Source organism: Manis javanica, chromosome 10 (genome assembly GCF_040802235.1).
Source record: "Manis javanica isolate MJ-LG chromosome 10, MJ_LKY, whole genome shotgun sequence".
In the NCBI taxonomy this organism is placed as follows: domain Eukaryota; kingdom Metazoa; phylum Chordata; class Mammalia; order Pholidota; family Manidae; genus Manis; species Manis javanica.
This window is the reverse complement of record NC_133165.1, coordinates 44,862,292-44,875,939: the sequence shown is the minus strand read 5'-3', so window position 1 is coordinate 44,875,939 and position 13,648 is coordinate 44,862,292. Positions and strand designations below refer to the sequence as shown.

The 13,648-nt window shown below is 49.2% G+C and overlaps 2 protein-coding genes across 3 annotated transcripts; both read right to left on the bottom strand.

Moving 5' to 3' along the window:
* Positions 1-21: 21 nt before the first annotated feature.
* PRSS53 (serine protease 53) lies at positions 22-6,032 on the bottom strand. Its single transcript, XM_073215299.1, is given in 12 exon segments — positions 22-192; positions 484-694; positions 927-1,072; positions 1,155-1,396; positions 1,471-1,599; positions 1,601-1,616; positions 2,344-2,563; positions 2,723-2,899; positions 3,016-3,280; positions 3,616-3,778; positions 3,881-3,901; positions 4,787-6,032. Coding segments are annotated over 12 exon segments (1,716 nt in total). The 5' UTR covers positions 4,893-6,032; the 3' UTR covers positions 22-172.
* Positions 6,033-6,186: 154 nt separating this feature from the next.
* On the bottom strand, positions 6,187-8,389 carry VKORC1 (vitamin K epoxide reductase complex subunit 1). Of its 2 annotated transcripts, XM_017643024.3 has the most exons (3): positions 8,026-8,358; positions 7,110-7,219; positions 6,187-6,642 (listed from the first exon to the last, which is right to left on the bottom strand). In XM_017643024.3, exons 1-3 carry the CDS (start codon positions 8,196-8,198, stop codon positions 6,434-6,436), a joined length of 492 nt encoding a protein of 163 aa, XP_017498513.1. In that variant the 5' UTR covers positions 8,199-8,358; the 3' UTR covers positions 6,187-6,433. The 2 variants fall into 2 exon arrangements, with proteins under 2 accessions (XP_017498513.1, XP_017498517.1); XM_017643028.3 differs by lacking the exon at positions 7,110-7,219 and having other exon boundaries at positions 8,026-8,389.
* Between the last annotated feature and the right edge of the window lie 5,259 nt (positions 8,390-13,648).

Below are 13,648 nucleotides of genomic sequence, written 5' to 3'. Positions count from 1 at the left end.
ACTATCTCCCTGTCCTTCAGGGTGGGGAGTGGGGGCAGGTGCTTTCCCTGAACCTGCTGGGCTGGTGGGCTGCTCCAGTGCCTGGAATAGTGTGTGGGTGGGAGAATGGCAGAGGGGCAGGAGCAGTGATGCAGGAATTGCTTCACTGTTTGCAGTATCCCAGAGCCACCTCTCAACAGCCGCCTGTTTTGCCTGTCAGGGAGAGGAAGGAGAGTGGGGTTGGCTTCATTCTTACAACTGTACCCTGTCCTCCAAGGAAGAGGAGGGAGGTGCTACTTAACCCCCATGACAGATGAGAAAGCTATGGTTTTAAGAGGTTGAGGGGCCTGCCCCCAAGTCACACATTGATGAAGAAACAGAACTTGAATCCAGATGGGTCTGTCCACTACTACACCTCACCCAGGGCAGCCAGAGTTCAGTCAGAACAGATCTTTCCATAGACCGAGAGGGAAGGGTCAGCAGGGAGGCCCCAGGGTCACATACTCATGTTGGCCAGGCAGCTTCCAGTCTCGGGCTCTGGCTCCTCTGCAAAATAGAACTGCCAGTCCAAGCTGCTGACCCAGTTCTCATAGGTGGGGAGGGCTGCGAAGATTGCAGGCCTTGTAGGGCCTTGGCAGGCATCTCCAAAGCTGTGTAGCCCAGCCAAGAACCATGTGCCTCTCACCTTGTACACCAGTGGTGCCCCAGACAGGCCCTGCCAGGGTTTAGGTGACACTGGATGACTTTCTATTACCCCTAGGCAGCTACAGGTGGCAGAAGTAGCTAGGGGCTGGGTTGAGGCTCTTGCTCTTTGGGAGCCACTTTGCTGAAAAGCCAAGTTTCAGGTGATAGGCAGGTCCAGAGACCAAGTGTGGCAGAAGGTTTACATAAGTTGTAGGGTGAAGACACTAGGGGTCTGTGGGGTAAGGTTTGGGGGACGGGCTCACCTCACAGTGGGGTGGCTCACCCACAACACTGGTACACACCATCCCTGGCAGGATGGGGATGCCATCACTCTCAAGGGTTGCATGCAGGCGGCTGCAGGCCCTAGGCTCCAAGAGGGTCACAGGCACTGTCTGAGGGAAGCTGGTGTCTGTAGGGCAAGGGAAAAGACCTAAGTTGCCCAGCATCCTCTAGGCTGAATGGACAGCTGCTGGCGGCTGTGTCCTACATACCTGCTCCTTGGGCCAGCCCCAGAATCCAGCCATGCTCCCCATCAGGCAAGTAGTGATCAGCATAAGGCAGGCACAGGGGCTGGAGGCTGGGGCCCAGTGTCATGGGTTGGGCCAGTAGTAGGAGGGCCACATCATAGCCCCCTTCCAGGTGCGTATAAGCCCCATGTAGGATGAGTTTCTTTAGGCCCCGCTCCTCTGGTCCAGCCCCCAACCCAATTCTCCATTCCTCTGGGGTCTGGCGCCTGTGCAGAGACAGCATTGGGTGGCAAGTTTGCCAGCAAGGATGGGACACAAAGGTGAGGGAGCCAGGGCTCACCCTGTGAAGCAGTGGGCAGCAGTCAGCACCACCTCCTCTGACACCAGGGCTCCACCACAGGCCAGCTTCCCCTAGTGCCTCAGCCTGGCATCCCAGGGCCATGGGAAGGGGGCTCCTGCCTGGAGACCCTCTCAAGGATCCACAAGCTGAAACATGGATTACATCGTCTGCCTTCTTACTGAGTGCTCACTGCATGTCAAGGCCTTTGGTAACCCATGTTACCAAAGGTAACTGAAGTTCCAGAGAGGTTAAGTGACTTTCTAGCTCCGTGACTACAGGTAAGTAGTTGACTTGGGATTCAAAAGCCAGGGCCTAAGCTTTTAACCCTGATGGTCCAGCTTCATGGGAGTGGCCCAGCTTATTGTTATCCTACCCCACCTGTCTTGCACCCCTCTGAGCTTGGACTGGTCCCAGATGTCCTGGCTTACTAGTGCTTCTCTTACCATCAAGACATAGATTGCTTCTGTCCCAGGAATTGTTTTGCATTCAGTTTGCATGTTAGTCACTTTCCTGCCAGAATTTTGAAGGAGGCCTGCCTTGTCCAATCTCATCAGGTCTCTGCTTGGGAACTTGCTGCTTATCTCAAAAACTTTTAGCCAGATCTCAGAGATTCCTCTTCTTACCTAAACTTGAAACACCTAAGATTCTGAAGCATCTGTGCCTTTTAGCCCTAAATGGGGTTGTTCCTATCCTAAGAGCTGAAAGGGGCTTTAAAGGCTGCCTAGATAGCTCCTTGCAGGGTGGATGCCCTGTATCAATTCTCTATTCCAGTCTGAAATTTGCTTCACTGTGGCTTCCACCTGCTGCCCAGAAGTCCTCAGGCAGGCCTGGGTATCCTCACACATTCCACTCCTGACAACCCCCTGCTCCTACCTACACAGCTGTCCTCATCACTGATCTCCAGGATCTCTGCACTCTGGGCCAGGAAGGCTGCCTCCTGAGCTCGAGCCTGTAGCCAGGAGCTGTGAGCAGCCATGTCTGTCAGCAGTACAGGAGTGTTTTCCTGGGCACAGCCTGCTGTGAAACTGATGATCCCAGCCTGAATCCACTGCCCATCAGGCTCACGGCAGAGCACAGGGCCTCCGGAATCTCCCTGGAGCCGGGCAGCAGAGTCAAGGACAGAAGCCTGAGCCTCAGCTTTGGGCAGACACCCTCCAACAGGGGCCCTTCCACCCATCCCTATGGATTGAGTGCCCAGACCCGGACTAGGCCCCCTCCCCTTCTGCTTCTTTCCCCTGTCCTCCCATCAGACCTGACAGGGTCCCTGCACCCCAGGCTGGGTGCCCCCACACAGCATCCCAGGCTGGGCTGGGCTAGCCAGTAGCTGCTGATGCAACTGGTTGTAGAGACAGTTACAAGTGGGGCAGCTGATTAGACGCAGGCGCAGATTCCTTAGGGTCCTGGGAGCTGGCAAAAGAGAGGGTTGGGACTAGGGTCTGGGCTCCAGGGAGCAAGGGAGACAGGTCTGGGGGCAGGGACAGTGGCAGCCAAAGTTGTGAGCTTGGGCAAGTGATCTCTGGGCTTCAGTCTGGGATAGTACTTAACATCATCAGTGTTCTGATCCCAGCCAGTGGCCCAGCAAGAGGTCCCAAAGAGGAAACGATGGGTGGGTTGGGGCAAGCAGAGGGGTGTGTGGACCATGGGCTGGGTGAGTTGTAGCAAGGCCAGGTCTGAGCCCTGGCTGTAGTGGTTATAGGCCCTGGGCAGCTGCAGAGCAGTCACCCCCACCTCCTCAGCCCCTGGGCTCAGCCCCTCATGCTGCAAAGAACCCAGGACAACTGACCAGGAGTTCAGTTCTGTCACTGCCACCCTAGAAAGGGAGGGACAAGGCCCAGGTGTAGAGGGCAAAAGAAGGAAAGGACAATGGCATCATGGGAGACAGCACAAGGTAGGTGAAAGATGGGCAAATACCGGCCTGTGGCTTTAAGCAAAGCCTTTCCTTCTCCAACCTGTTTTCTCATTTGTAAGGCTTCTACTATAACAGGTTGTTAAGATTACCTTGATAATGTGTACCTGGCACATGGCATAGTCTCGATAAATGGTACTTCCATTATTCTGGGGAAGGGATTGGTCTGGTGGGGTTTGGGAACAAATTGCCATCCTCCCCAAGGCCAGTAACACTGATTGATCCCAGCCATAACTCACTTTTCAAAACAGTGGGCAGCAGTGAGGACCCAGGTGTCCGCCACCAGGGACCCGCTGCAGATGTGGAACCCCTGCCTCCTCACACTGGCCTGCCACGGCCACTCACCAGGCATTGTGTTGCCTTCCTGAGGCTCAGGGGGGCCAGGGCCCTGCTGCCCACATGCTGTGGAGAGAGGTGGGTCAGGCTGATGGCAGGCCTCTGTCCTGCCCTCACCGCAGGCCCAACCCAGACCCAAGGCCCAGGCCCCACATCCCTAGAGCTTACCACGCTGAGCTGCTTGAAGACCTGGGAAGAGAGACACAGGTGAGACTTTGGGGAGCCTTACCTGCTTGACCCGGTCTTGGTGGAGGGGACAGGTTTCAGCAAATGGGCCCTGGGTCCTTACCTATGATTCTGTGGCTACCTCACCAGCTCCTCCCAAAATGAAAATATTTATATGATGTCATGAAATAGCTTTTATTGGAACTTACTCAGAACATACACTCAATAATTAATTCTCCTCCCTTAGCTGTGTTCAGCACTCTTGGGCTTGAGGAGCAGGGCCTGGAGTTCGGCTTGGAACCAGTCCTCCTCCAGGCTTCAGAACTCCTGACTCCTGCCCCTACCAGTGAGTCAGGGAGATGGTTGTGAATGTATAAAGCATTAGCTTAATTGTGCTCTCAGCCATGGAGGCCTAAAAGAAAGGATTAGAGGCTTGTGTCACGTCCAAGTGGAGGAGGGCTTGAAGAGGTTGAGACTCACTCCACCCTTGTTCCGACAACTTGGATTTCCCTCTTTCCAGAAGCCACCACTCTACCAAAATGTCGTCTGCCCTGCCTCTTCCCCATAACCGGCCCACACAAACACACCCACTGAACATCTGAGCCACAGATGGGACATGTGTTAAGATAGGGAGACTAAAGCCAAAGAGCCCCAGGACTTGTCTTTCTGGCAGAAGGCAGGCAAATGGACACAGTTTCTGCAGAAAAACTAATCCAAGAAAATCACACCTATTTTGACACAGGTAGCCACATATACCTCCCCCCTACAGCCACGTACAATGCCATAGGCAGACTGTTGCCCCACAGGCAGATTGCCTCATGCACCAAGCTGCAGGGCCTGCTGGCCTAGAGGGTGGCCCCTGCACCCCACCACACTATGCCCCCGCCCACTCTGATGTGGGTGACTCACCCTCTGTGAGGACTACTGCTCCCAGGATGAGAAGTCCTGGTCCCCGGCTCTGCCTCATATTGTCACAGGCTACTTTGCCGCCTGCGCTGATTTTCAGAGAAGCCATCTGGGTCTCCTTAGCTCCACCCCTGCTCCATCCCAAGTTGGCTGGGAGTCAGGTGTCATTGCTTTTCCTGGATTGAAAGCTAGCCAGCAGCTCCCAGCTTGGTGCTGTGTCTTTGTGACCTTTGGCTGTTCACTAACCCTCTCTGGGCCTCAGCTATGGCCATGGTTCAAATACAAATTCCCCACTTTAATTCTTGAGTGACTCTGGACAGTTAGCCTGTTTGTATTTTGTCTGAAAAACTCACTTATTGAACGTAGAAATGGCATTAACTTGCTTCCAGCATGGATGCTCTCCTTCTGGAGCTATGAAGGGTGCAGTGGGTAGGCCATCTCACTTCTCCAGCTTCCCTGCCTCTCTTCCAGGCCCAGGTTTAGGTGGATTTCACATACCTTCTCCCATCTTGCTTCAGAGGCAGTGTAAACAGGGCCGGGTGTTGAGAGGCCAGGGCTGTCTCCTATTTGGTGGCTATGAGACTGGCAAATCTCAGTACGTCTCTGCCACCTTTCTGGGAAATAGGGTTATGGTGGTGCCCACCTTTCTTGCAAGTATTGGAAGACTTGATCAGGAGGGAGGGACACTCAGGGTCTGTCCTTTTCCTCTTCCTGACTTGTGAGGCCAACCCAGTCTGTTTGGATACCCTGACCCCAACACAGAGGCAGCTGTGGCCAGGGATAAGAACACAGTCACTGGAGCCAAATGGCTCCAGTGGATTCAAATCCTGAAGGCTCCCTAACACCCTCTCTGGCACTAGCTGTGGAGTTGATTTTAGGCAAATTACTTAGCCTCTCTGTACCTTGGTCTCCTCATCAAGATGGGAATAACAGTACTTACGTTCAATGAGTTAATACATGTGCTTGGCATGTGGGTAAGGGATTAGTATATATTAGGAAAAACAAAAACAAAACTTACAAACTGACCCTAGCCTCCAAAACTGCCAAGACTTGGGTGGTAGATAAGGCAGCAGGAAGGGTTAAGTTTAGACTATAGGGAGAACTTCCCAGTAAGCATGCACAAAACCAGAAGGGCAGCTTGCCCTTGCAAGTGTGTGCTTGGCACTCCCAGGAGAGGAGGCCTGGCTACTGTGGGCAGCAGGAACAAGCTACCAGTCTGTTTCTTAGGGGTGGGGGCTGATGGTGCCCCAGGTCTTGCTGACTCCACATGCTGGGGAAGGGACTCCTATTCCCAGGCAGGCTCTCTACTCTCCCTGTAACTCATATCCTTCCAGTCCCAGAGGAGACAAAACTAGGGGGGTGTAACACTACGGTCCATGGCAGACAGATGGCTCAGACTTGGCTAATTTATTTAAGAAACTTTATTGCTCAGAGCCTTCCCTCCTTGGATGGCAGGAGCTTTGGAAAGCAGCCCTTTGGGACAGAGACAGAGGCACTAGGGTAGAGGAAAGAGTGTAGTACATTTGGTCCATTGTCTGTGTGGGAGTATGGTGGGTTGCAGACTCTTCTAAGGATCCAGACATGGCCCCCTTGGGTAAGGCTCAACATGCCAAAGCAGAGCATGAAGTTAGCCTGGCTTGGGGTGAAGGCTCAGTGCCTCTTGGCCTTGCCCTGGAGTCCCTGGAAATCCCAGAAGCTAAGCACCATTAGGCCTATATTTATAGCATAGGTAGTGATACAAACGATGCAGAAATCATACAGCACGAAGAATAGGACCCAGGCCAGATAGACAGAACCAGCAAGAGACACCAGCGAACTCAGCACCAGCAGGAGAGATGCCCAACGGCTTCGAAGGCAACCTGCAAGGCAGAAAAAGGTCAGGCAAGGGCTTCAGGAAACTATCCACCTCTAGAACACTGCTGCAACTTAGTGGTGCCACCCAGACAGCAGGGGTTCCTGGGAAAGAGTCTCTAAAATGGGAGGTTCTAACAGGCCCTACCAAAGCCTTGGTTCTATCTGTTCAGTGATCTCTAGGACCCAAATAGTGAATTTCTCTGCTGAGCTTTCATGAGATTAAAGACAGCAATCCTTGGAATCCCCCCTAGAAAGGAACTTCTGAGTCTCTTCCACAAAATTGGGGTCCTAGGAAATCCTTCTGGCTCTGATAGTATCTAAACCAATTGAAAGACTCCTGTTAGTTCCACTCCCAGGGTTCTCATTGATGGGCAGCTGGTTGTCAGATGATTGGGTTACCAAGATTGCAAGGGATGGGGCTGGGCTGGCCAAGGCAGAAAGGGGCCTATCACGAAGGGGTGGGGCCACTCACCTAACAGCAGCTGTAGCGTGTAGAAGATGCAACCGAATATGCTGTTGGACTGGTTGAGTACACTGTCCTGGCCCAGCATGTGTTCCACCAGTCCAAAGCCCTGGCCCCAACTGGTGAAGGGAAGGGCCTATGTTAGGAGTGTTAACCCAGTGCCTTGGGCCCTGTCCTGGAGTGGTGATTTCCATGATGCCATATGGGCTGCCCTTCCCCTCCTTCTTTCACCCATGCCAGGCTGAGTCCAAGGGTCAGTGACCTCCTGGTGTATCCTCCCTTTGGCCACCTCAGGTTTCCAAGTAACTGCCCCTATCCTCCCCTATCCCCAGGCCAGGCCTGACCATGGTTCCCCCATAGATATCTTTTCATCCTAGATCTTCAGTAATTTTTAAAACGTCAAAGTGGATATAAGGGTTGACCTCGCTTTACGGAATTACCTGTGACTGAGAACCCAGGGCAGAATCTCTCTACCCTGTACTCCTAAATCTCCAGCTTCCTGGCTGCCCACTCCCTTCCTCTGTATCCAGGCATCCCACTAATCCTGGGCCCTCAAGCATAGCCAGTTCTGGCCGCCTTTGTTCCCAGTCACAGCCATCCTCAAGACCAACATCAGTTCCTATGCTAGCCACCTTCCCCTCCTATCCGGTCACCGTTATTCCTTGGCATGGGAAGCCACGTGCTACTCCCCAGAATAACTCCAGCACTATCAAACGCCTCCGGCCCCGCTCTACACTACCTTGGACACACCCGTTTCTCCAGGCAACGCCTCCTGGACCAGCTGGGCCCCCATGCGTCCACTCCCCGGGCGCCCCATCCCAGGCTCCAGAATCGTCTGGCGACCTGGCCACCATGCACACTTGGTCGCCATGCACTGCTTCCACGGGCAGCCCAGATCCCCCAAGCCTTCCACTCCCACACTCACCTGGAGGAGAAGACACGCGAACAACTGATGGCGGTGCCCAAGTCGCAGAGCGCGCGATAATCCTTGTCCTGGGTGCGCGCCGCCTTTACGTGCAGCGCGTAGAGAGACAGCACTAAGCCCGCGAGGCACAGCGCCAGCCGCGCGCGTCCGGGGTTCCCCCAGGTGGCGCCCATGTCGTCTGGTCCTGCCCAAGTTGCCAGGCCAAGTGACCTAGCCGCGGAGCATGGGACCAAGCATGATATGGCCAAGCCCTCTTCCGCCCCTCTGACTGGCGGATTGGCCGACCTTGTCTCACATTTCCTGATCCAATTGGCTTTTCGTAGGATTTGCTATGCTCTAGCAAATTAGGAAAACAAGGAATGCTGGGCCTGGAAAACCAGATTGAGGGAATTGGGTAATTACGGAGGACGTGGCCTGCCTGTCCTGATGGGAGTTGTAGTCCAGAGACTGCCATGCCTGAAGGGAAATGGAGTCTAGAGTTTCAAAAATCAAGGTTGACTCTTGAACAAAACGGGTTTGAACTGCACGGATCCAGTTGAATGCGGAGTTTTTTCAATAACTATACTGGGAAATTTTTGGGGGATTTGCGACAACTTGAAAAAAAGGTTTTTCTCTAGGTTATTGTACCAATACAGTATATAATACATATACAAAATGTGTGTTAATCAACTTTATCAGTAAGGCTCTGGTCAGTAGCAGGCTATAGGTACTTACAGTTCCGGGAGCGTTGTGTGTTTTCCTTGGTTCTTGTCTCTGCCATAACAAAGAATTGAAGGGCAGAGACACAGTAGTGATGATGGGGTTCTTGTTCACCGAGTCAAAGAATGAACTTCACAAGCACTCAAAGTAGAAGAGCAAGTGCGAGCCTTTTATTTAGAGATAAAGTGAGAAGACAGAGCTCTTGGCTCATGCCAGGAGGGGACAAGAGAGTCCATGTTGGTGCGTTGTTTAGGGGATTTATAGGCAGCTGAGAGACAAAGGGCAAGGAACGCAGACAGGCTAAATGGTCCCCAAATGCTTATCTTTGAAGAGACACTAAGTTTCTTATCAGTCTTCCGGATTATTTTGCAGAGTTAACACAAGAAATGTACTGCTTTGATTCTTTCCCAGAATAAGCAGCTTCTAGGTTTGGGAGCAGATTCCTTCCCCAGATAGTTGCTTCTTGGTCTGGGAGTGTATCAATCAAGACTGCCTATCCTGCTCCCAAGGTGGGCTGAGTTATTGTCTGTTATGCTAAGAAACCTATTTTTTACTTCTTGGGTTTTAAAATGCAATCTTATCTTTAAGATGGAGTTTTTTCCTGTTTTTACTATGTTGTTTATGACTGGGCTTGCTTGCCATATTAACTGCCCAGGTTGTAAATTACTTGATTAGGGCTGGAGGAAGAAAAGCAGCACTCGGGTTGTTACAGAAAATACTGAAAAAAAGCCTGGACTGAATCACCGACGGAAAAAAACCAGGCGGCACTCAGAGGTCTTGGAGTGTTGAGGCTTTATTTCACACCGGCGGGCTCAGAGGGGAGTAATCTCCCAAAAAGTCTGAGCCCCGAACAAAGGAAAAGGGAGAAATTTATACCTTTCTGCTTCCTTATCTGTAACATTCCTATATGCACAGCAAGCAAGCAGGCAAAGGGGAGGGAGTTTAGGGAGCGAACCTTGGGACCCGGTGCTGCACCGGGAAACCAAGGGAGTGTTTTTTTTTTTTGTTTGGGTTGAGGAAGGGGGTGAGGCAGAGGGGAGCCACCTCGTAAATTACTGTCCTTGTAGTGTTGTTTATGTTGAGGAGGGAGGGGTGCAAGACAGAGTGGAGCCACCCACTAGGTTGCTGTCCTTGTAAATTTTCCCTATCAGGGTAAGATTAAAGAAAATAAGCTGGGCCTTTTAGCAGGCTAAAGTAAATTTTATAATAGCCTGATTTAATTGACACTATGAAGACATGGGCTATGCTGACGTGTTTTCTTATCTGGGGGATATTCAAATATTCCAGGCCAAGTTAACTCTGGCTTTTAGTTTTAACTAATCTCACTGAAGAATGCTTACATTCCTAGTTTGATATTTTACTTTAGAGAATTAATGTGACTCTGGCTTTGCCTAATTGTTTAACATGGTGTTTCAGTAGGGGTCTTTTTCTGGAGGCCCTCACCCTACTCTGTCTAAACCCACAGTCCCTGTCTCAGTAGTGGAGCAAAGTAAGTTTTATTTAAAGTTATTTAGAGAAAAAGTGCAGGCGACCTCAGAGAGAGAGGAGCGCCCCCTGAAAGGTTGGGTTTAAAGTTAAAAGGTTACTCACTTAGAAAGTGCAGGCGATGTCAGAGAGAGGAGCACCCGAAAGATTGGGGGTTCCCCCTTTTAAGGATTCTTCGGGAAAGTGACTAAGAGCTGGGGGTGCAGACTTGTTAAGTGGTTACTGAATACTTAGAATTAACTTAACACAAGGCACTTCCTGCTCTGATTTTTCCCTGGACTACTGGAGTCTTGGTCTGGGAGCATATCAAAAAAGACTGCCTACCTATTGTCCAAGGTGGGCTGAGTTATTCTCTTTTTGCTAAAGGGTAAGTTAAGAATCTTACTTCTCAACTTCCTGCCTTTTACTATGTTGTTTACAGCTGGGCCTGCATGCTAAATTAGTTGCCTAAGTTGCACACTAATTGATGAGGGCCGCAAGGAGAAAAAAACAGCGTATAGGTAAAGTTAAAAAATAAGCTGGCAGAGGGATTAAAGATGGCGGCGTGAGAGGAGAGACAGAGGCTTCCTCCTAAAACTGGATCCAATTAGAAAATATAGTTGGCGTAACTAATCTTGAGGGAGCAACAGGAAAGAGGACGGCGTCACTGCAAACACCTGGAGAAAAGAGCCGACCTCACCGAACTGGGTAACAAACCACACCTGTGGCTCCGTGGGACCCGAGCCCTTCCCCCACCCCAGCTCACTGGCAGAAGAGAAACGGAGCAGGGAGGGAGTGGAAGGCTTGGGACTGCTGAATACCTAGCTCTGGAGATCTGCTCTGGGAGCACAAACCTACATTTCGTGGTGCTTCCATGAGACTCATATGACTACCCGGTTGGAAAGTTAATACAGGCAGAGTTCCTGGGGAGACTGGGATTCCCACCGCTTGTGGAAAGCAGGGACCCATATCCAGCTGCTCTGGGACAAAAACTTATTCCTGTGTGACCGGCCCACTGGCTCAGGCAGTGGAGACAGGCACAGCAGCCAGGGAGGTGGGGAACATCTCTTTCCTCCCCCTAGGCACAAGTACCACTCCCCTGCGACCCCCCACATTGCTTCAGGGGCTGAACAGCTCCAGAATAGAGATTCTGGACACTAGAGGGCGCCATATACAAACATGAACCGCCAAAGGAACCTTGTCCAGAGTAAAATTATTAATACAACTCCCGAGAAAGATTTAAATTACATGGACTTCGTGACTCTTCCTGAAAGGGAGTTCAAAATAAAAATCACTAACATTCTAATGGAGGTACTGAAAGACATTCAAGAACTCAGGAATGAATTCAGGTAAGAGATCCAATTGTTGAAGAGCACGATGCAGGGTACTAAAAGCAGGTTGGATATGGTAGAGGAGACAATAAATGAAATAGAAACTAGAGAAGAGGAATACAAAGAAGCTGGGGCACAGAGAGAAAAAAGGATCTCTAAAAATGAAAGAATATTGAGAGAACTGTGTGACCAATCCAAATGGAACAATATTCGCATTATAGGGATACCAAAAGAAGAAGAAGAGAGAGAGAAAGGGATAGAAATTGTCTTTGAGGAGGTAGTTGCTGAAAACTTCCCCAATCTGGGGAAGGAGATAGTCTCTCAGGCCATGGAGATCCACAGATCTCCCAACACAAGGGACCCAAGGAAGACAACACCAAGAAACATAGTAATTAAAATGGGAAAGATCAAGGATAAGGACAGACTGTTAAAAGCAGCCAGAGACAGAAATAAGATCACATACAAAGAAAAGCCCATCAGGCTACCATCAGACTCTCAGCAGAAACCTTACAGGCCAGAAGGGAGTGGCATGATGTATTTAATGCCATGAAGCAGAAGGGCCTGGAACCAAGATTACTTTATCTGCCAAGATTATCATTTAAATTTGAAGGAGGGATTAAATAATTTCCAGATAAGCAAAACCTGAGAGAATTTACCTCCCACAAACCATCTCTACAGTCTATTTTGGAGGGATTGCTATAGATGGAAGTGTCCCTAAGGGTGAATAGCTGTCACCAGAGGTAATAAAACCACAGTAAAGAAAGTAGAACAGCAAATTATGAAGCAAATGCAAAATTAAATTAAATGTCCCTAAAGTCAATCAAGGAATACACAAAAAGTACAGAATTTGATATATAATATATAAAGAATGAAGGAGGAAGAAAAAGGAGGAGAAATAGAAAAGAACCTTTAGATTGTGTTTGTAACAGCATACTAAGTGAGTTAAGTTAGACTCTTAGATAGTAAGGAAAGTAACCTGGAACCTTTGGTAACCACGAATCTAAAGACTGAAATGGCAATAAGTACATACCTATCGATAATCACCCTAAATGTAAATGGACTGAATGTACCAATCAAAAGACACAGAGTCACTGAATGGATAAAAAAACAAGATCCCTCTATATGTTGCTTACAAGAGACTCACCTCAAACCCAAAGACATGCACAGACTAAAAGTCAAGGTACGGAAAAAGATATTTCATGCAAACAATAGGAAGAAAGAAGCAGGTGTTGCAGTACTAGTATCACACAAAATAGACTTCAAAACAAAGAAAGTAACAAGAGATAAAGAAGGACATTACATAATGATAAAGGGCTCAGTCCAATAAGAGGATATAACCATTATAAATATATATGCACCCAATACAGGAGCACCAAAATATGTGAAACAAATACTAACAGAACTAAAGTAGGAAATAGAATGCAGTGCATTCATTTTAGGAGACTTCAACAAATGATTCACTCCAAAGGACAGATCCACCAGACAGAAAATAAGTAAGGACACAGAGGCACTGAACAACACACTAGAACAGATGGACCTAACAGACATTTATAGAACTCTACACCCAAAAGCAGCAGGATACACATTCTTCTCAAGTGCACATGGAACATTCTCCAGAATAGACCCCATTCTAGCCCACAAAAACAGCCTCAGTAAATTAAAAAAGATTGAAATCCTACCAACCAACTTTTCAGACCACAAAGGTATAAAATGAGAAATAAATTGTACAAAGAAAGCATAAAGGTTAACAAGCACATGGAGGCTTAACAACATGCTCCTAAATAATCAATGGATCAACGACCAAATTAAAATGGAGATCCAGCAATATACAAATGACAACAACAACACAAAGCCCCAGCTTCTGTGGGACGCATCAAAAGCAGTCTTAAGAGGAAAGTACAGAGCAATCCAGACATATTTAAAGAAGGAAGAACAATTCCAAATGAATAGTCTAACATCACAATTATCAAAATTGGAAAAAGAAGAACAAATGAGGCCTAAGGTCAGCAGAAGGAGGGACGTAATAAAGATCAGAGAAGAAATAAATAAAATTGAGAATAAAACAATAGAAAAAAATCAATGAAACCAAGAGCTGGTTCTTTGAGAAAATAAAATAGATAAGCCTCTAG